Below are 22,823 nucleotides of genomic sequence, written 5' to 3'. Positions count from 1 at the left end.
CCCAAGTGTATTATGTGCGTATAGTAACATGGTAGCATAGTTAATGATAGCAGATAAAAGACCCAAATGGTCCATCCAGTCTGTCCAGCCATAGATAGATGTTATACACTGATATTTCTGAAAGTTCTTGTTAGAAGTGCGAAAAACAATTTCAGGATCCCCTTTTGTAGCAGAAGTAAACAAGCTTGAACTTTTTAATGCATGTAAACTAATCCACTACACCTAATTGTTTTAAATGAATAAAGGACAGATACAGGCTTATGTAAAATACAGAAGAAAGTTTATGTCCACTTTGTTGTAGTTGCAAGTTATCTGAAATGTCAGCAGATCCTTAGTTGTGTGCTCATCTGTTGTAACTGAAAGGCAATAGATAGGAGTTTTTATATATTTGCCCTTGTCATAGTAAAGGAAAAAAAACATTTTTAAAATACAATCCACTTTTCAACTATTTCTTGAAGATCATATTTACTAAGTAAGCTTCTTACTTTTTAAGGTCATTTTCAAAAGGACTTCTGTAGATAAAGTAGTGCTTTACCCAGAGAAATCACTCTTTAGATTGATAATTGCAGCACAGGACAGCGAACTATGGACAAGAAAGCTCACAGCCAGCACAGGAAAAAAAACAAAAGTTAAACAGACAAATGCAGTTTCTATAAAACAGATCTGGAAACAGCTGGGTGTGATGTGCCAATGTCAGACAATCTGTATACAGAAAGGCACAACAAGGTGGCATGGCTCATGCACTGAAAACCGTGTAACTACTATAGCATCGCTATTATCAGAAAATCACCGAGATCACCACCCTGAAGCAATTGTAGAGAATGAAGAAACTAAAATCACTTGGGACCTTCCCAAGCTTGATGCAAGAAAACCGGACACTGTGAAGAAAAATACAAGAAAAGTATTGTCTATGTCTATATGCTCATATTTGCCAGCTAATTTATACACAGTGTTTTAGGATTATCCATAAACATCTAATAAAGACTTGTTTTCTTCACCATCTTTTGGGCAGTAAACTCTATTTTTTTTCTGATCCACTGGCTTTTTATTGATTCTGAATTCCTGTTTGTATGATTTGTTAGGGATCATCTGCTTAATTTTATTTTAACTGGATTTTCTGGTATTCATTACTATTTGCATTTGTTTATTAATGCTCAGTTCTTTGTACCTATTATGATTGCTATAGCACTTGCTGTACTATACCTTGAGCATCTCTATTGGGAAGGCAGGTTATAAATAAAAATGGTATGGTTATGGCACAATCCTACTAACAAATCCCAAACAGTATCCCAGTAACAATAAAATTATATAAATCCTTTCATTAGCAATTTGATGATACACTTTTTTTTATAGTATACAAATGTAAATGTCCATTAGAAATGTAATACAAAACCCACGGTAAATTCCACACACAACAGCATACTCGCCAATACCATTCACACATCATGGGCACCACATCAAATCCCCTCATTAAAAACATTAAAAAAAAATAGTGGATCCAAAAAGGAGTTTCATTCACAGCACTTAACTCATATTTATGTCCCCGGTGATGGTAACATCGACAAAGGAGTCAAAAAAAAACAACAATGTTCAAAATTCAAAAGGGACAATGTTGCTTTCTTTTGAGATCGAGTTTTTCTGGCTGTCCCTCTTATTATCCTGTTTCCCTTTCAGGTCCTCCTCATATTTATAGGTATAGTCAGTAAGAATCTAGTGTGTCTTCTTTCTGGGCCTCCCAGCCTACTATGAACACCATCGTGGGGTTGTAGTTGGTTTTTTCTTTCAGGTTTCATTTCTTTGCCCCTGATGCAGGCGCAACGGTGCCGAAATGCTGCAGCATTGGGAGTGTTTTTGAACAACGAGAGATAGAAAGAAGGAGTTGCTGGGTTTTCCTTTACCGGCCGATACGCCTTTTCTGAGCCGAGACCAGCAAGCTCCATCACGCTTTAGCTAAGCAGACACTGGTGAGCTCTCCCCGGATGGGGGTCTCTTATAAAACATGAGGAAGCCCTTTACCGTTTGATACATTGGCCTTAACAAAGAAACCTGTCTCCGGCTGATATGTTTTACCTTAGCCGGGTTTAGTAAGTGCCCCGGGTTTAGTAAGTGCCCCATATGAAGTGCCTTCGTATGGCATTTGTATGTTACCTTGAATATGGTCATTAAGTTCATTGTCTCCATATTACGATTGTGGTGCAAGGTATAAAAGAAATTTTCGAAATCCATCAGTGGAGTATCTTTAGGACATTGTCCCTTTTGAATTTTGAACATTGATTTTTTTGACTCCTTTGTCAACGTTACCATCACCGGGGACATAAATAATAGTTAAGTGCTGTGAATGAAACTCCTTTTTGGATCCACTATTTTTTTATTTTTTTAATGAGGGGTTTTGATGTGGTGCCCATGATGTGTGAATGGTATTGGCGAGTATGTTGTGTGTGGAATTTACCATGGGTTTTGTATTTTTGCATGTGATGTACTATTTGTGTACTATAAAAAAAAAAGTGTTTTTATCATAAAAGTTCTAATTAAAGGATTTATATAATTTTATTGTTAGTGGGATACTGTTTGGTATTTGTTATTAGTGTTTTCTATATAAAACAGTAGGGGTGGTCAAGGGCTTTTTTTGATAGTAATATCATGGTACAATCCTAGCCTAGAAATTCCAGGAGAAGTAATTGATTTTTGTCAATTGTTAACTTAGATGGTAGTTTAAAGGTCTATGCCAAAAGATTTGTTTACTTACAGAAAAAAAAAGAGGAAGAAACGGACAAAACAAGAGAGAAGAGTATAGGAGACGGGGGTAAAAGAGACCCGGAAGAAGAGCAGAAAGAAAGGAGAGAGAGAAAAAAAGAAAGAAACAAGGTAATAGGAGAGAGAAAAAGAGGAGAGGGGGCGAGATTAAAGGCAAGACAAGTTACGTTCCGTCTGAATTCGAAGCCAAAACTTCAGTAAGCAGCTGCTGAATACGATTCCTGATGACAGCAACAAGTCTTCCCAGCTTCTTCTTCCTGGTTTCTCTCTGGTCTTACCTGTCTCAAAGTGAAATTCTCAATAGATCCTGCAACGCCGGCGGATCAGCCAATTACTCCGTCACCTTCTCAGCAAAATGGTCTCCTTTCTCCTTCCCCAAGCAGTACCCAACCTACAGACCACCCGCTCAGTGGTCCCTTCTTTTTGGTGAGTAATTTCAGTTCAAGGTGGGTTCCGCCTGGTTCTTGTCGCCCTATTGCCAGCTGGAGCAGCAGAGATGGGCGCAGAAGCCTGTACAATTTATGCCAGCACGGCCTTCCCTACTTTTCTGAGCACTATCATGCATCCATACTAAGGGGCTGATGCAATTATGTGCGCTGACTTTTCAGCACCCGCTTTTTTAATGCACGCATGGCACCTGCAAGGGGGGGGGGGGCGCCATGCAATATGGAAATTAGGGAGTCGCGCTAGGAAGGAGGCGCAAGGGTCGCTTTGAGTGACCTTAGCGCCTCCTTCCTAACACGACACGCCACGGCTGCCGGTTATGAAGACCAACGCTGGTAAACTCGACCTCGGTTTTCATAACCGGCCTGTCTGCCAGTAATGAAAACGGCCGCTCCAGGCAGGCATTAATATCTCAGACGCATATTTATCTTTTTGCATTTGGCGTGAATGAGTAATAGCCTCATTTGCATGTGATGCGGGCTATCTCATTCACTCTGCGTCAGACGCGCGTTAAATAGGCGCTAATCCCCCTATTGCATTAGGGGATGGATTAGTGCCTATTTAACCCGCATCTGACAGCGGGTTAAACAGTACTGTATCGGCCCCTCAGCAAACATAGAAATGAACCCCGCAAAATCATTTGCGCAGATTTATATCTGTCAAAAATGGTGCAGATGCATACAAGATGCTGCCGCAACAATGCGAGCATTTTGAATCATTTCGTTCTAGAAAGAGAACATGCTTAGAAAAGAAATGATTTGTCTAATCATGCCAGGGCCAGAAGACCTTCCTTCCAGCTAGCTGCAGGCCAGCAGTACAGCTCTGCTGATCCAGACGGGAAGCAGATCTGAGCCATGCTAGGACTGGAGTGCTGGCAGCCAAGTTTATTTTCTTTTAATTATCTGTAAAGTATCCACTGCCGGCCCCTTGTATTGTGTCTGCAGCATGATGTGGATAAGAATGATGACTAACCCAATCAAGCACTGACATAGAAGATCTGGCACTTCAAGTCAGCCTTTCCAGTGACCTATCTGAAAACTGCTCACTGCTCTCCTCTGCCTGACTTCCAAATGTGCTTGTTCCCCCTCCAGCTACTTGCACAAATAGCAGATGCAAAGCACATGGATATTTCTGCAGGTACTTTGCAGGTGCTGGTTTTTGAAGGGCGGGTGGTTTCCCTTTGAACGCTGGCTGCGATGCACGGGGACTAACAGGTTGATGCAATATGGACACGCTAAAAATGTGCATGCAAATTGGGCATGCATTTTTAAAAATGCACATATTCACCTCTTCTGGGAGCCTAATGCAATAAGCAAATGAGCAACCATGCTAAAAAGGACACACTAGGGATAAATTGTGCATCCCTAGTGCGTCTATGGCATCAGGCGCCCAGGAGGCGGCTGGGTAAAGGTTAGGAAAATGGACGCTCAATTAATGAGTGTCCGTTTTTTCTTGCAGCAACTATTTTACTGGCACAATATAGATGCACAATATACATGGCCTGGAGCGTGTATATTATGGGTGTATATTGTGCTCCCTGAAATTATTATTTTTTTATGTCAAGATTTTTTTTTTTCCATGGTGCGGTTTTCTGTTTCTTCCTACATAAGTAATACAAAGAAACTAAGTAGGAAGTACCACCACAGAAAAGCAGTTTGGGTTTTTTTTGGTTTCTTTTTAAGCTGAGCCCTTGACAAGCAGGAAGACGATACGACTGCTCCAGGCAGGCATAACATTGTACGGGGTTAAAAAGTGCGCCTCGGGTGCACGGGGATTTTTTGCATTGCGGGGTAACAGCTATTAGTCTCATTTACATGGCATTTACATGTGATAACCGCTGTTAGCTATGCCTTTGGATGCGCATTTTGGACGCGCTGATCCCCTTATTGCATCAGAGATTATGGACGTGCGTCCAAAATACAGGTCCAGCCACTCGTTAAGCTGTGTGCTAGGCTGGGCGCACTTTATTGCATTGGCCTGTAAAAGTGCCTGCATACACTGAAATAACCCCGGCTATTCAAACATAGCCCTATAATTAGCACTGAGGCTTTTTAATGATGGTTTGCAGCAATAGAAAACAACAAAAAAAAGGGAATTCTGCTTGTGGAAGGTTAGATCTAGGCTCCACCAGTGAACGTCTCAGACTTCACTCCCACTTTTAAGCGTTCTTGTAGAAAATAAAGCAAGAATGCCTTATGTTGGAGGTATTCACTTCCAGTCCTCAAGAGCTGCAAACGGGTCAGATTTTCAAGGTATCCTTAATGAATATGCATGAGATATTTGTATGCTGCCTCCACTGTATGCAAATCTGGCTCATGTATGTTCATTAGGGATATCCTGAAAATCTGCCCTCTTGGTGGCCCTTGAGGGCTGAGAGTGAATACTGCAGCTTTATGTAGAGATCATGTCCACACACCTCTCTCCCTGTCAGTCTGTGACTTAGTATCGGCAAACTCATGCACTAAGGGGTAGATTTTCAAAAAATACACACGCACGTCCATGTGCGCACGCTACCTGGCGTGCACACATGGACGCGTGATTTTATAACATGCCTGCTGGGCCCGTTTGAAAATTGGCCTAGCGCGCAGAAGGCCCGGCCATGCACGTAAGCCCTGGGATTTACGTGAGCCGGGGTTTTAAAATCTGGCCTTAAGTTCTTTTCTCATAGATACATCATAGGTTGAAAGCCATAGTAAATCAGGCCCCGAATGAGCTGAGATTTGAGAGGTTACACGAAGGGGACTTAAAAGACTTCGATAGGATCGCTGAAAGATTTGTTGGGAGGTTATTGGCTTTCGCTTTGTTTTGGATTTAGCATGTTCCCATTGTCATTGCATACACTAACAAGTTTTTACATGCATTGTAATGTTTCTGTACATATTAAAATGTGTTATTGCACCGGGAGAGTGACGTGTGTGATAGGTGTACTCTTAATACACTTTGGGGCCGATGCCAGTGCGCTCAGCCGAGCACACTGTATAACCCGCTCTCCGACGTGGGTTAAATAGGCGCTAATCCACCCCCTAATGCAATAGGGGGATTAGTGCCTATTTAACCCGCGTTGGCCACGGAGTGAATGTAATAGCGCTCATCACTTGCAAATGCATGTGATGAGCGCTATTCTCATTCACTCTGCATGCAAAAAAAGAAATGTGCGTCTGACACACATTTATTGCTCAGCTATTAACACCTTCCTGGAGCAGGCGTTAATAGCTGAGCGCAGGTAAAAGAAGTACAGAAAAGCAGAAAAAACTGGTTTTCTGTACTTCTTTTCTTAAGTAAAAAATAAAAAAAAAATAACTCCGCAGACCGCCGAGTTATGAAAACCGACGCTGGTAAACCCGGCGTCGGTTTTCATAACCGGCCGTCTGCCAGTAATGAAAATGGCCGCCAATGGCAGACGGCCGGTTATGAAAACTGACGCCGAGTTTACCGGCGTCGGTCTTCATAACCAGCAGCCGTAGCCGGGTCACATTAGCAAGGAGGCGCTAAGGTCGCACAAATGACCCTAGCGCCTCCTTGCTAGCGTGACCCCCTAATTTGGGTATTGCATGGCACCCCCCTTGCGGGCGCGTTATATTGCATCGGCCTCTTTCTATAGTTGTTGGAAACTCACTTAATCCCTGTGCAGCAGAATCGTCATCTCACTATTTTTTTCCATATGTTGGTTTGAAGTCCTTCTCCTCCAAGTCTTTCAGTCATTACTATGTTAGCTCTCTCTTTTTTTTTTTTTTCCTTCGTAGGTTGCATTCATAATTCTGATTTTGTGCTGTGGGCTGAAGGCTCCTTGGTCTCCCCAGGGGTTCAAGTATTTGTAGAGCATGGGAAATCCCAGCTCCTTGTCCATGAAATTGAGCTACTGAAAGACGAAGTGCGAAGCTGGTTCCAGGCCGATGCAGTTCCCACAGGAGAAGGAAATACCAGTACTGTCATTACTTTGGCGCCATCTCACCCTTTAGTGAGTACAGACTGATGGTGTCAGTTATTTGTCGTATGCATTTCTCCAGGGACCGGTTTATGATTTTGCCGCTCCTAGGCACTGCTGGTGCTGTCACCCCCTGTCATCCCTCTAACCCTCCCTCCCCAGGCAGGACATCTGGAAATGAAGGTCTAAGGCACAGTGCCCGGGTTTCCTGTGGCAGCTTAGGGGCAGATCCTGTGGCAAACATTTAAAAATTTTTGAAGTAAATTGGCAAACATTTCCATCTTTTACATTACATTATAGAAATAAAGCAGTTTTACGCCCGGATGATTCGTATTATTTATTTAATTTGTATCGGGGAAAGGAAAGTGATCTCAAGAGTCAGTACAAGGAGGAGACCTCAGGAACGGGGAAAGGCAGGGATAGGATCGGGAATAAGGCGAGGAGAAACAGGGAGGAGGGTGAGAAGGAAAGAGGACTAGGGATGGGGAGGATGGGAGATGGGGAAGATTAGGAAGCTGGCGTGGGGAAGAGGAGGGAGAGATAGGGAGGCTCTTGGATTGAGGAAGGGGAGGAGGGAGCAGGAAGGGTTGGGGAATGGGTTTCAGGATCCAGGGAGAAGGTGGAGGGTAGGAAGGGAGGGAGGGAGGTTCCAGCATCTGGGGGATAGAGTCCAAGATCAAGGGAGGGAGGATTTGAAGTGCAATGGATGGGGAGGAGAGCAGGGAGAGGTCCTGCTCCTCCTTGTAGCCCCTCTCTAACATCCCACCCAATATGACACACACACATACACTCATCCCTCCTCCCTCCCACACATGAACACTGCCCCCTACCCTTGTTCCCACCCCCAGTCGATCCTCCTTTCATCCCTCACCCTCTCTTCTCAGCCCCTTCTAATCTCCCCAAAATGATCCCCCCTTTGCTCTGTCTGCTGCAGGCTCTCCTGTTCTCTGCACGCTGCCTGGATGGGAAGCGCAGGATCAGGAACAAGAGGACTGTTCTTTGCTGCCTGAGATTCAGCACAACTGAAGGGCAGCAAATCTGCCACGCCCCCCCCCCCCCCCCCCCGATTTCTGCCGCCCTATGCACAGGCCTAGTGTACCTATTGACAAATCCAGGCCCGCATGTATCACTTACTTATTTACTATTCATTTATATTCCATAATATCCAAATTCTATGCTGACAGCAATAAAAACATTCATTAAAAAATGACCCAAATGATAAAATGAGATAAACTTCAGCCACTGCCACTTACAGTCAGCTAATTGTGTCACCTAATGCCTCAACTAACTGCTTGCTTTTTGTGGTACTCAGATTGTCTTAACTTCCTGCTTAGGTTTCTGTCCTGCTGAGAATTATACCCAGCCCTGATTGGTTTGTTGGCATCAGCGCTCTCGACCTATGTGAAAATGGTCAGTGGAAGACCAGAGTACTTTACGACCTCTTCCCCTGGGATGCAGGGACAGACAGTGGATTCACGTTTTCCTCTCCAAACTTTGTCACCAACCCTCAAGAGCCAGTTTCCCAAATAACAGCCAAGAACCCATCACACCCGGCTAATTCCTTCTACTACCCAAAGCTTGAGACTCTGCCTCGACTTGGCTATTTGGAGTTCAATCTGCTACCTACGGAAAAAGATAATGAAACAGAGTATGGAGAAATGCAGGGTACAAATGTCACGGCCGCTGGAAATGGGACGCAGAATCGCACTGTCTTGGAAGAAGTCCAAGTTACATGGAACCAGACTGCAGCAAGAGAAGAAACTGGGCAAAGTACATAAGGTTTTGAAAGCTGTAGCAAATACAGTCAGTGCATCAGTAAAATCAAACATCCATGCACAGAGAGGGTGCATCTTCTCACAAGGAAGCACTGATTTAAACAGGCATTGAAAGTCTCTTGCTTGGGTCATTACTGCTTTCCTTGCTTCTGAGACGATGGATCCTTTTTTTTTTTTTTTAAATTTCTTGTTATAGAGCTACAGTTGAGGTCAAGATAGTCTCTAATAATTGTTTCTGGTATAGAATTATGAAAACATTAGGTAGCGGAAGGGATCATGCAGATGGTTCTGTCTGCCAATAGTTCATAATCTCCAAATGCTTTCTTCTGCCCATCAAGGACAGAGACCCCCTTTGGTCAGGTAAGGATAGTGTTATGGATGCATTTGTTCTTGGTAGAACTAGGGCGAGGGTGCTAGAGCTATTCTTGCGTGGATAAAGAAATAGACTTCTACTAATACAAAGGGAGACGGGATCCTGAGTGCGTTGTAAATTATCCCGTCTCCAGAAGACATGATCTGCTTTGGCAGAGCAGCACAGATTAGGTCCTTGAGCCCTTAAAGTTATAGTTGTGCATTGAAAGAATAATCGTTCTTTGTGGGTTAGAATTGGATTCGATTGACCTCCTTTACTTACTCTGTAATGCATTTAGGCCCTTTCCACCCCACCCCCCAAAAAATAAATTCTTTTAATTAGCTTTTTTTTAAAAAATGGAAATACAATGGACTGTAATTAGGGTATTATCAAACCAGACATCATGACCCCCTGGGAGTGTCCCCCGGTTCTTTTGCTAGTTTATAAAATAGGGTTCCGATGATGATCCACGAGTGTCCTCTCAGTAAACAGATACTTCTCCTTTGGTAGGATAGAATTGGGCTACATTCAGATTATCTTGTGAATATTTCTTACGTTGTTTAATTAGCTGGAATTGAATATGATCGTGTTAGACTTGAAGTTTAGCTCCTGGCCCATCTAAAAATGTGCCGTTGATTAACATGTCAAGTTCAATCCCTGAACAATGGTTTATGGTGCATCTAGGGATCCTAGCATTGAACTAAAAAAGAGAATTACTATCTACACAGGTTGTGTCATCTATATAGGAAAATTTCAAGGTCAATATTAAACAGAAAAAAAAAACCTGGCAAGCAGATAACTTGTGGATATTTCAGCGGGTGAAGGCTCCCTAGAGTTATCTGGCTAACTTTAGCTGGAGATTCCTTTTAACCCTAACTGGATATATTCTGAATATTGCCCGGTAGGTTTAAAGGTATCCGGGTAAGTTTAACACTACCTGGCTACATTCAGAATAAAGCTGGGTAACCGAAGAAAAAAATTCCTTCCCAGACTTGAGGCCTGAACCCATCCCCCAAAATACTTTAAAGTAGTTGCAGGCTAGTACCTGATCCCCCGAAATCCCCAAATTAAGAAAACAATATATGGGCCACAGTAACTCAAGGCTGCCACCCCTTCAGGACATTTTATGTCAAGTCCCCCAAACCTCCTCCTGCACCCCATCCCCACCCACCTGTAACCTTAACTGCACCCGCCCCCAAACCCCGTCTGAGAGTGCGGTAGACTCCCACCTCCTCCCCCAGGCTGCTTCCGGCATTGCTCTGAGAGCAACGCGTCGAGTGCCCGCTTCCGGGGGCAGGTAAGACATTACTACCCTCCCAGACGGGGTTTTGGGGAGATTCAGGGAGGGGGCGGGAAGAAACGATTAAGACTGTGGGTGGGTGGGGAGGGAAAGCAGGAGGAGGCTCTGTGACTTTACTTAAAATATCATAGAGACGCGCAGCCTTGAGTCACTAATGGGCTGCATCGATTTTTAATAATTTGGACCTTTGAGTGGGGGGGGGGGGGGGAATCAGCAACTACTTTGAAGTCGTTTGGGGTGGTGAGGAGCAGGGGAGACCTGAAGGTCAATTTTTTTAAATTTTTATTTACTATGCTTAACCAGCTACATTCTGAATGTAAATGGTTAAGTATCCACGTCTCCGGGTACACGCACCTGGGTAGGTTTAGGACTGCTGTGAGGCACTACTAGCGTTACCTGGGTAACTTAGAGGTACATTTATTAAGCCACATTATGGCTCTAACATGCAAGAAACAGCATTTTACGTGTGATACTGCGCATAAATTCGCCCCTATTAAAATGAGCTGCTTTGCATGAGGTACACACGGATGAAATTTGCAAATCCATGCAAGGCAGCTCTTGCACAGTTAGTTCTATGTTACTAAAATAATGGCTGACTTAGGGAAAAGTCAGCCCCTGTTATTTTATCATGTTTGAGGGAGGCGTAGCTTAAACAATGCGGGGGCATCAGGGTGTTAGCTCACATCCCGATATCCCCATGCTGATTCATCTAGGCCCAAATCTGCCCGCTCCCCCCAATCTCACAATTCTCCCAACCCCCAGGGGTCTATCGAGACCAATGCCCACCTACAAGCCAGTCCACAGACAGGAGCTGCTTTAGTGGATCAAGGATTTTTGCCATCTAAAATCTAAAGGAGTCAACAGTCAGAAGAGTGGGTGTAGGTCCAGGGAAGAGATGCAGGTAGGACCATTTGCTTCTGTTAGATAAGGTGAATTTCAAGCAAACGTGGCTCCTGCAGATAGAATGTAGTTGAGATTTATGGCCAGAATTCTCTCTCTCTCTCTCTCTCTTGAATCTTCATTCCCTTTAATAGATGGCTAAAGTCACAGTGGAATCTATAATGGAACTTGTAGTAGAATCTGTAACAGGGACTTTGGTTAGAGGGGAAAAAAAAACAGAATTAAAAAAAAAAAAAAGCAAGCCAACTGCAGTCAGGGAAGCAGTGACTGCTACCACTATTCCCACTGCAGAAGGCAAACATCGCTGCAGCAGCACAGCCCTGGCATACACAGGAGGGAGAGACCCTAGAAACTGGAAGCAAGAGAGCTGAAGTGAAGAGGAAATGATGCTGGAGCAGAAAGATAGTGTGCACTGACTTTCCCAGGACAGAAGACAGGGCCACTTTAAAGAATAGTTTAACGCATATGATTATTCCAGTCTCTTTATAATTAAAATATCTTCCAAAGTATCAAATGTTAAAAAAGACAATTATTTAACCTAGGAAAGGTCATTACTGTAAGAAAAATGAAAGGAGGTCACCACCCTCCAAATATATATTAAAAAAAAAAAAAAAGCCAATGGGGTGGCTGAGTGAGTGAGGCGATGGGTTGGAGGGTCTTAAGTATTTGTCAGGAATAGTTTGCCAACTTCACTCTTTTGCTGAACCCAAACTCAAACTTAGAGCAAGCGATTCAGATTTCTTATCTGCAGATGTTCCAGCGGAGACGCCTGCGAGGAGTAAAGCTATTTTAGAATCAGACGACCAAGAAGTGATCTCTCGGCTAATGAAAATTAAGGGTAGGATCCTTGCAGGTTTCCCTGGCTTGAGAGGATATTTTCCTCTTACTAGGATGTATGATAATGAATTTGCAATGAGAATTGGCTTAAACTATAATGGCAACATAGCTAATACTGAGTGGACTGCTGCGATCAGACAATCTTCTGGTAAACAAGAAGGTGGAACCTTACATTTCTCCTCCGACTCATAATTAAGATTGCATTAGCTTACAATGTAATTGATGATCTTTATTATACAGAAGTTATAATAGTGGTTAATGATGTCGGGTATAGGTGGTAGTTTGGGGGGTTTTTTCTTACAGGTAAAACTCAGATTTCTTCACCTCATTGTAGGGATGTGCACTGATTTTTGTTTCGGGTCATTTTCGTCTCGGGTCGCTATCTGTTAGATTTCATTTTTAAAATGTCTCGGGAGGTATTTATTTCGTGATTTCCTACTTTTGGAGTTAGTGCACACTAACGGGACTTAGGGCGCACTAACTGAAAATGTTACCAATCAGTTAAAAAATGTCAATTTGGGAGGAATTTGTTAGCTAGAGGTAAGGTTCTGCCTTCCCTTGGCTGCCTCCTTAGACACCGGTACTTGTTTGTGTTGCTGTGATTGCAAGGTGGTGTTTGTAGGGTAACAAGTGTAAACAAGTGTAAACAAACAAGTGATGTAATTTTATAGCATCAAGTTCTAGTCAGCAAAAGCATGCAATGCAAATGCTTATTTAGAATTCACCGATACTTTTGTATTTTAGGAAAGGGGCCCTGGCATTTTGGGATAAGCATACTTTGAATTCCCCTGGTGTGACTATGGGGGGAGGGGTGACTGGTGAGAGGGAAAGTCACTTGGGTGACAGGTGGAAGAGAGTCTGGTTGGGGTAGTGAATGGAGAGAGAGAGGCAGCCTGGTGTGTGTGGGGAGGGGGGGCAACCTGTCACCCCATACAGTTACCCCAATCCATGCCCCCCGCCACATGTCATCCCAGTCATCTCTCCTCTCACTAGTCCTGCTCCATACACAATAGGCTGTCTTTCTCTCACCAGTCACTATACCAAGAAGTCTCTCTCTCACCTGTCACCCCCATACAGTCACCCCAGTTACTCTCTCTCTTGCTAGTCACTCCCACATACCAAGCTGACTCTCTCTCAACAATCATCATCGCAACCAGTTTCTCTTCCCCACCCATCAGCCTATTTTGCTTAGGCTTGGCAGCGCGCGCAAGCCCCGGGACACGTGTATATCCCGGGGCTTCGAAAAAGGAGCGTTACGGGGGCGTGGCCGTGGGCGGGGCACCGGCCTGGGGGCATTCCGGGGCGGGGCTGAGGCCTCCGGAACAGCCACTGTGCCGGGGGATGGCCCGCTGGCAGCCCGGAGGCAGGCGTAACTTTCACAATACAGGTCAGGAGGGGGTTTTAGATAGGGGAACAGAGGGGAAGGTGCGGTAGGGCGGAAGGAAAGTTCCCTCCAAGGCCACTCCGATTTCGGAGCTGCCTCGGAGGGAATGGAGGAAGGCTGCGTGGCTCGGCGAGCGCAAGTTGCACAATTGTGCACCCCCTTTGCCCGCTCCGACCCTGGATTTTATAACATGCGTGCAGGTTTAAAGATCTGCCCCATAGTCTAGTTTTCATTTTTTCAATTAAATATTGGAATAATTAATCTATAGCACTTCTATGTTTTTGCCACTGAGTGCAGTTATTTAGCTTTAGCTCAGGCCTTTTCATCGGTAGCTCAAGGTGAGTTACATTCAGGTACTGTAGGTATTTCCCTGTCTCCAGAGGGCTTACAATCCAAGAGCCTGATTTACTAGGGATTTTTTTTTTCCCATAGACATAGAATGGAAAAATAAAATAGCTTTGATAAATCAGACCCTCAGATTGTACTCAAGGCAATAAAGAGTGAAGTGACTTGCTCAATGTCACCAGGAGTGTCAGCAGAATTTGAACCCTGGCTCCCAGCCTGCCGCTCAAACCACTAAGCTAATCTTCCACTATTCATGTGAAATTGTCTGACCTTAAACTGGACCATTTTCTTTCTCTGATCTGTTTCTACTGACACATAGTGGAAGAATATATATTACCTTGTACTTACTGGTAGGTGTTGAACAGCAAACATCTGACCCACATTTTCATGAATACTGTGTGTTTGTTTTTCTGATTCTGTAGTCTTGACTTTTTTAATGTTTCATAAACCTGACTGTCTTGAAGCATAGCACAGTCCCCAGCCAACTTGACGCTAAGTCAGGAATTGGCTTGCAATTGAATAAGGCATGCAAATTGATATCAGGTACTTGTAGCCGGGATTGGCCACTGTTGGAAACAGGATGCTGGGCTTCATGGGCCCTTGGTCTGACCCAGTATGGCAATTTCTTATGTTCTTAAGTAAAAGACCCATGACAGTATATAGGGCTATCTTTTTCCTATTTCTACTTGCTTTGCATCTTTAGGACCTCATTTATCATAAGGGAATGATATTGGTGACATGTCTAGTAGTCATCTGTCTTCTATTTTTCAGGTCTTGTTTCTACCCCCCTGGACTGTGAAGTTTCCATGTGGTCCTCATGGGGACTTTGTAGCCGGCTATGTGGAAAAGGCACCAGAGAAAGAACACGATACATTGTTGTTCACCCAGCCAATGATGGGGAGCCATGCTCCACCCTCCTGGAAAAGGAGGATTGTGAGGATTCATCGTGCCCCTCAGCATCACCCTTGGCTACTAACAATGCTAGCACAGATGCTATGTCAAGAAAGAGTCTGAATTTCAAATGGATACACAAGAATGGTAGCAGTGAGGTTATGAAAAGAAGATATCGGGTGTTTCTAACCAACAGCACAGGTACTTTATTTATTTATTTATCTATCGAGTTTTATATACCATCGTTCGGTTTCACCATCACAACGGTTTACAAAGTTACGATGCTTAACAATGTTTCAAAAACGGTTCATATGGTAGTTAATAAAGTAGATATCATTTATGAACTAGGTTTGTAGAGTTGAGTAATAATCATAAGTTTCTTGGTTCCATCTGTTTTCCTGGTGTTAAAGGAAGGGAGCGGAGTTTTGAATCTTATTAAAGTTTTATTTTGGGGGAGGGGGGTCGAAGGGAGGGAGCCTTTTGCTTCTCTTTTGACTCAAACCCACCGTCCGCAGGCCCCCCCTCCCCCACAAGCACACGGTACCACCTGAACTTAGTTTGTGTGTTATTTTGCTATGAAAAGGCCCTAACTCTGACGCAATTGGTGGAAAAATTAAACATATTGGAAGATAATGTGAGCAGGGGACTTTGAGTCTTGAGTTTTTGGGCATCGGGATATGCTCAGTTTTAATTCTGACACTCCTTCCCTCCCACAGGAACTGCATCTAGAGTTTTCCTGTCACTTCCAAAAACTGCAAGAGTTGAAAACTGCCTTTGAAATTTCATCCCTTTCATAGATAGTGAAAGGCCTGAATCATCAAGGTCTTTTGCGGTAGACAGAAAATGAGACACAGTCCTTAGTGAATCAGGTTCTGCGTGTGCTCTTGAGAGTGGTGTAGGCTGCGTCCAACTTATTTTAACTAGGGGGGATTGTTCAAGGTCATTCCAAAGGCCGATCTCCCCTATGAAAGCACATCATACCAACCACTGGACCAGTCCACAAGCTTCTGATTTCAGCTCAAGAGCTGTACTCATGCCCATATGACAGCAGAACTAATAACAATAGATGATTAAGGACAAACTTAGAGTATTTGGAAAAGTGCACTAGACAGATGAGGACTTTGGGGGGTTCTGGTGGCAGCGGAGGCGACAGCAGAGAGGAAGGGGTAGGGGTAGACCCCAACAAATTTGGTTTTTATTTTTCATTTCTTTTTTTGTTTATTTTTGTTTTAAATAGACAAAACAACAAAAGAAATAAAAAAAAATCTTACAAAGAAAATAATGAAATGATAAACAAACTGAAACAAAAAAAAATGTTCCATGCACAGCCCCAGAACATACTGGGATCCACGCTTATGTGTTGCCTGGGAATGCAGAGGAGATTCATCCAAACAATTACTTGTGAAGTACACAGGCACTTTTTGTGCACGTGCTTCACCATAATTTCAATTTCTCATTGAAAGTTAGGGTAAAGTACATGTGCGAAAAGCACCTGCTGATTAGTGTGGGCGGCTGAAAGGGCTAAAATAGTGCACCTGCTTGTGAAAAGGTGGTGTCCATGCCCTGATTTCCTCCCCCGCCCTAAGCATGCGGCCCAGCTACAAGTACAGGCACTGTGGATTCCCTGCAGAGGGCAATTTTCAGCCAAGACATTTCACCCAAATTGTCCTCCCAGTGACTAAAAGCACTTTATTCCATGCTTATCAGAAACCTTTTGTTCACCAAATGAAACAGAACAACAGAAAAACAGTTTTGAAATTTGAGCATTATATCATTAAACATTAGAGAGGATTGTAGATTTAAAAAAAAAAAAAAGCAAGAATCAAGACTGCTAAGCACTGTTTCCACCATATTTTGGCAACTGCAAGGACTCTGGGAAATATACGTTTGATTAAAAGGTGGTCCTTCTGTAAAATGAAATAAAAAGAAAGTACAAATTATATGATAGCATATATGTTTAATTTTAGCAATACAAATTGTATAAATATTAAAATGCAATACCACAGGGTTCAGTCTTCAAGAGTTTAGTCACCTAACTTTGGGAGTTAGATAGCTAAATCAGCCCATTTGAAAACTGAGTCGGGCTAAGGGGTAGATTTTAAAATATACGTGGCACGCGCAAATGGCCGCACTGATTTTATAACGTGTGCGCGCCAGCGTGCCCATGTTATAAAATCTGTTGGCCGCGCACACATGCATGCCGGATTTTATAATCCGCACAAGCATGTGCAGGTGGCGCACGCAAGGGGAGTGAATTTCTGCAAAGTCTGTGCGGCAACGCAATTGTGCCTTCCCCAGTTCCCTCCCAGTCCGCTCCAATTAAGGAGCGGCTTGGGAGGGAACTTCCCTAACCCCCTACCTAACCTTCCTTCCCCTTCCCCTCTTCTCCCCACCCCCTAAACCTAACCTACCTTGCCTCTATTTCTTTATTTTATTACTTATTGCTCCTCGGGAGCAGAAGTAATTTACGCGCACTGGCTGGCTGCCGGCACGTACTTCCCCAGGACAGCGGGTAATGGCGCCTGTCCCAGCCGGCCTCTGTCCTGCCCTGCCCCGCCACTTCCCTCCCCACCCAAAGCATGCCCCCGGCCCGCCCCTTTCTCAGGGCTCGGCACTTGTGCATGTATCGCCAATTACGCGATACATGCACATTGGTCGGCCCCTGTCACATGGTAGGAGCAATGGATGGCCCGTGCCAATTTTTAAGATGGCACCAGCCGTCCATTGCTCCTACCATGTGACAGAGGCCGGCCAATGGCACCGATAGCCCCTGTCACTCGGTAAGGGCAAAGGGCCATCGGTGCCAATTTGATTACTGGCAGCCAATGGCCCGAGAGGGGGAGATCGCTTCCGGGACCCCCGCTGGACCACCAGGGACTTTTGTTAAGTCTTGGAGGGTCAGTCAGACAAGTCTTGGGGGATTGGGAGGCTGGGGATTGCAAGTAATTAAATTTGAAGAGTTGAGGTGGGTTTGGGGGGTTGGGATTTTTTTTGTTTTATTTTTACTACCCCCCATATGCCCCCTGGGTTTCGGGCTTTGTTTTGGGGGGCAGACGAAATAAAATCGGCCCAAACCGCAGAAAAACGAAATTTCCCGTGGCAGGCCGATAATGAAGGCCGAACCAAAAGGTTTGGCCAAATCACATCTCTATTGTATATCCTTGGTCTCCAATGTATGCAAATTTATCTCATGCATATTCATTATGGATAGCCTGGAAAAACCCAACTGTTAAATTGCCTCCAGGAGAGGGTTGGGATATACTGCTATATCCCAAAGTAAGGCACCTAAACCCTTTGAAATTTGCCCCAAAAACTGACTCTCCAACATTATGCGCAGCATGAGAAATTGCTTTGGATGAGTTTGTGGTCTAAGGTTGTGTCTGTTTGTCTCTGCCCCACACGGTTTTTATTGTGTTCTCACTTATTGCAGTGCCCAGGAATAAGCTAAGAAACCGGCGCCCCAATCTACTCCGCCAAGTCATCTGAAGATGACGCTTGCCATCTTCTCGCAGGATTGCTGCTCCCAGGGCCGGAAGATGGCAGTGGTAATTACAGAGGGACTGAGCAGGAATCCCATAAGATGTACTGAGATCTCACAAGAGGGTCTCTGTGGGGATTTGGTTTTGTCCTGTTAAGATATGCATTAAAGAAACTGGCCGCACCAAGAAACAAGACCCCGGCTTGAAAAATGTGATTAGCATCCATCTTTTTTTCTGTGGCGTATAAAAAAGATTTATTTTTTTTCCTGAACATTCATATGAACGTGCATTAAAAATCATTTTGGGATTGTTCAGCTCTTTGGTCTTCACCACTCAGATCAGTGCTCCGTGGGAGTGAATACCACTCCCTGTGCTTATATCTGAGTCATACTAAAGGAAAAGAAATATTACACCCTCATGCATTGCTTCTCTTTAAATCATCATAGAAGGAAATGTGCAGCTAAAATTTTCATATTGTTTTTTCGTTTCATTTGTTATTTTTTCCCACTTTGTTTTTTTTTTTTGGGGGGGTGGGGGTTGCTTGTTTCATTTTTAGTGTGCACTAATTTTGAGTTAGAGTGCTCTAACACAAAGTGAGCGTGCACTACAAACAAAACGAAAAAACCACTGCACATCCCAATCAGGTAATCCATAGATGGCTTTTTGCCTGAATCTTTTCTCTTAGCCACCACACCACGTTTGGCAGTATAAAGGTTTCTAATAATTGGGACGATGACTAGCAATCTCTGGTCAGTTCTGTCTAGCAAAGTGAAAATGAGGAGGGCACTTCAGAAACCCCGCAGGCAGCTTGCAGCCCTGCAGGTACTTCCTACTCTTGTCAGGGGCAGCTCCAGAGGAGGAGCAAGGAGAGGCAGGCGCCCCCTGAGACACGGAGCTTGCCAGCCCCAGTCTGGCTGGACCACTTTGATTGGTTGGAGGGAAAAGCCTTGACGCTTGCCCACCTTGAAATTCACTGTGCCCCCTTTATGTCCCCCCTGTCCAAAACGTTCGGGAGCCACCGCCAGCCCTGTTGCCAGCAAGCAGACTTTCAAAGGCATCCTTGTGCGCTTGCTACCCAGCGCGCACACATGGATACGTGATTTTATAACATGCGCGCGCCGGTGCGTGCATGTTGTAAAATCGGGGGTCGGCGCACACAAGGGGGTGCACATTTGTGCAACCTGCGCGCGCTGACATCCGCGGCCTTCCACAGTTCCCTCCCAGGCCGCTGCAATTTAGGAGCGGCTTGGGAGGGAACTTCTCTACCCCCTATACTAACCTTCCTACCCCTTCCCCTAATCTTCCTGCCCCCTAGCCCTATTCTAAACCCTCCCCCCCCCCCCCCAATCCTTGTCTTACCATTTGCTCCTGCCTTGGGACAGGAGCAAGTTGCATGCACCCTGCCGGCATGAGATCCCCCGGCACAGCGGCAAATGGACGCTGTGCCGGGCACCTCTAGCCATGCCCTGCCCCACCCCTGGACCTCCCCACCCCTTTCCCGAGGCCCTGGGACTTACACATGTCCCGGGGATTTACGTGCGTGGCCGGGCCTTTGAAAATTGGTCCGGCGCGCGTAAGCCCAGCCACGCGTGAAAGGTTTTGAAAATTTACCCCAGTGTGCGCACTTTTGCACCTGCATGGGGGCAAGTGTAAAGTACATGCTGGGAAGTGCACATGCTAATTTGAAAATGAAATCGCCGTCCATACCTTCTGCCTGAGCCAACGCTGCCGCTGGTTTTCCTGCAGGCGGACGTACGTACTAAGGGGCTTATTTCCTACAGGCCTTCTTCCATTTTGAGTCTGTGGGAAAAATGCTTAATAAAAAGGGCCCTAAGAGAGGGGCAATAGTAAAACCACATTTTTATATAGATAAATACATTTTCCAGATAATACAGTGGGGGACTGCAATGTATTAAAATTCCCTAATCAAATTAAAATTATTTAACTTGAAGACTGTTACTTCTCTATTGACTAATTTAAGCTTGAACAGGTGAACCTTATTTCACACATCTGCCTTTTGCTTTGTTGCTTTAGGTGTGATTCCCCCAACTCCACCTATACTTATTACATTTAAATACATTTCCCCACATAAAATACTTTGATTATTGCTGCATAATAATCTGAAAACTCCCCCATAATTAGCCAAAGTAGATTGGCCTAGGAATGCAGAGTGTTTACAGCTGGCACTGCTCTGAACATGGTTCCAGTGCAAGCAAGTAAAGATCATCATCATCTGAAGATGATTTGGTACTGGCAGTGGTTTAGTTTAGTTCCTAAGCAAGTGGGTTTCAGACCATTATTACTGATATTCCTTGTCATACTGCCGCATTCGATAGAGAGCTTGAAACTGAAGTGACGTTACATTCTCACCTTGCTTTCCTGCCAGTCATTCAGTCTGAATAAAAATGTTTGTATCTTTTAGTTCTGTCAGTCTGATACTTTTCAAAAGCAATATATGCTGTAGGAAAAAAACAATGTAAAAAAAAAAAAAAGGGAAGAAAATATTACGGTGACTTTTATTGGGATGGGTCACGGACAGAAGGCCCAGTTTACATTGTATATCTCCACCTGCTCAGAGTTTCGGGCCACGCCTGTCTAGAGCATCTGGGGATGGTAATTCTCCTGTCCAAAAGAAACAAATCTAGCAGACGTCATTGGCAGACATACACTTACCTCTTCCAGAAGTGCCATAATGGAGAGGCTAAAATAAAGAGGTGAAGGGGTTTACACAGTCTTGACAGTGAGACGTAATCAATCACCTACCAGGGAAACAGTAATTGGGTTCAAGAATGGAAAATCCCTGAAAACGGCAGGACGATTAATATCTTTGTTTAGAACCGTCATGCCTGCCAGTGACCCCTGCTCCATTTGCCCATGGCCCCAGATAAAGGTGGAGATGATCTTGTTAAAACACAGACAGGACCAGGCAGACCGGAGCACCAGTCACCCCACAGAAGGTGATCTCTGGCTGCAGTATCCCAGGCAGTGCAAGCATCAATTAACAGGAACAAGAGGTAAATAACTTTTCACCTAGATTAGCATTTGTGACCTTCTAACACTGACATGGAGCAATCTGGTTCTCCCCATCATAAAATGTTGTCCTGCTTTTCTTATTCTTACCTTTTACTTATTGGCTTTAACCAACCACTCAACAAATGCAGAATCGGTAAGCAGATCCTGCTTTAAGACATTGATTTTATTTAAAGCATTCTGTTACTTATCCCAGTTACATTCCACAACATGACAATATTTTGCCAATTGAAGACTATTAGATTTAACTGGAGGGTGCATCAGAATCCTAAAAGAATGAAAAGCTCAATTTGACCTGCTAGAGAGAGTTACCGGCATTTATGAACACACCGACAGTGGGCTTTGTAATCTATAAGTAAGCACAAGTGTAGTTCATTCCTCAGCAAGGGGAAGCTTCACTCCTCGGTCTTTCGGGCACAATAGCAGAGACCCAGAAACCCACAAAACCATTCTTCACACTATTCTGCTGATGTATGCATTCCAATAAAGTCTTTAACAAAATGTCTTCACTTCTGATGATTATAATTTGACGTACAGGGGGTAATTTTGTAACATCGTGCATGAGTTAGGCAGCAAACGCATGTGCATAAGTTGCACTGTTTTCAAAGCTGAGTTGCATGCATAAGCCCATTTTGAAAATGACTCCAGCAAACCTACCCGTACAGGTTACACCGCCCAAAAGGCCTGCTGCAGTCCTCCAACTGGAATACTTGGAAGCCTGCAGCAAGATGAGCTCTTACAGGCCCAGCTGCAGGAACTGGGAAAGGGAGACAAGGACCCCGGAGCAGGCAGGAAAACGTCCTTAGAAGAAAAGATTGTCTCTACGTACCCAATGCAGTTCGTGTTTTGGAGGGCCTATGAAGTTGCCATGGCTACCTGTCACCAGGTCATCCAGGTTGCCACAAAACTAAGGAAGTAGTTGCCATGAATTTTGGTGGCCAATATGGAGCCAAGTTGTAACAGAGTTGTGAAGTATATGTCCAAAACAAAATACAATGTCCTCACCCAGGGGCGTTGCTATGTTCTTCAAAGATCCAGGGCACAGGCCCATAGGTCCTTTCCTTCTTCCACTATTAAACCCCCCCTCCCCCCCCCCATCCACCCACCCAGAGTTGCTGACTTTTCCAGACCAGGACTGGACACTTGAGGATGGGAGAGGGGAGAAACACCTGACCCTCCCCTTATTTCCATAAATGTGTCACCACTGCCCCTGAACCTGCCTTCTCTCTCTCATCCCTCTGTTTCTTCTATTCTAACATCCCCAGGACAGTGGCAATGGACAATCTACCAATGAATCAACAGAACCAACAGAGCTGTCAATGATGAGTGATGCACTCATGACACTATTTAAAACGTAAAAAAAAATGACGGCGCATAATCTGCATAGGTGCATACATTCCATTAATT

General features: G+C 44.4%; 1 protein-coding gene across 1 annotated transcript; it reads left to right on the top strand.

Annotated features, from left to right (window-relative positions):
- Positions 1–2,775: 2,775 nt before the first annotated feature.
- On the top strand, positions 2,776–19,533 carry LOC115095845 (spondin-2-like). The gene is made up of 5 exons (XM_029610097.1): positions 2,776–3,180; positions 6,942–7,156; positions 8,458–8,893; positions 14,788–15,108; positions 18,338–19,533. Exons 1-5 carry the CDS (start codon positions 2,979–2,981, stop codon positions 18,391–18,393), a joined length of 1,230 nt encoding a protein of 409 aa, XP_029465957.1. The 5' UTR covers positions 2,776–2,978; the 3' UTR covers positions 18,394–19,533.
- Positions 19,534–22,823: the final 3,290 nt, after the last annotated feature.

This window comes from Rhinatrema bivittatum, chromosome 7 (genome assembly GCF_901001135.1).
Source record: "Rhinatrema bivittatum chromosome 7, aRhiBiv1.1, whole genome shotgun sequence".
Taxonomy (NCBI): domain Eukaryota; kingdom Metazoa; phylum Chordata; class Amphibia; order Gymnophiona; family Rhinatrematidae; genus Rhinatrema; species Rhinatrema bivittatum.
Note: the sequence above shows the minus strand (reverse complement) of the source record. Positions and strands in the feature narration are given on the sequence as shown.

Bases quoted from the DNA above. Each gene is read 5' to 3' on its own strand.
- LOC115095845 (XM_029610097.1), top strand. From the start codon at position 2,979: ATGACAGCAACAAGTCTTCCCAGCTTCTTCTTCCTGGTTTCTCTCTGG. The intron at 3,181-6,941 runs GTGAGTAATTTC...TTTCCTTCGTAG, and splicing joins TCAGTGGTCCCTTCTTTTTG to GTTGCATTCATAATTCTGAT. The intron at 8,894-14,787 runs GTACATAAGGTT...TCTATTTTTCAG, and splicing joins AAGAGAAGAAACTGGGCAAA to GTCTTGTTTCTACCCCCCTG.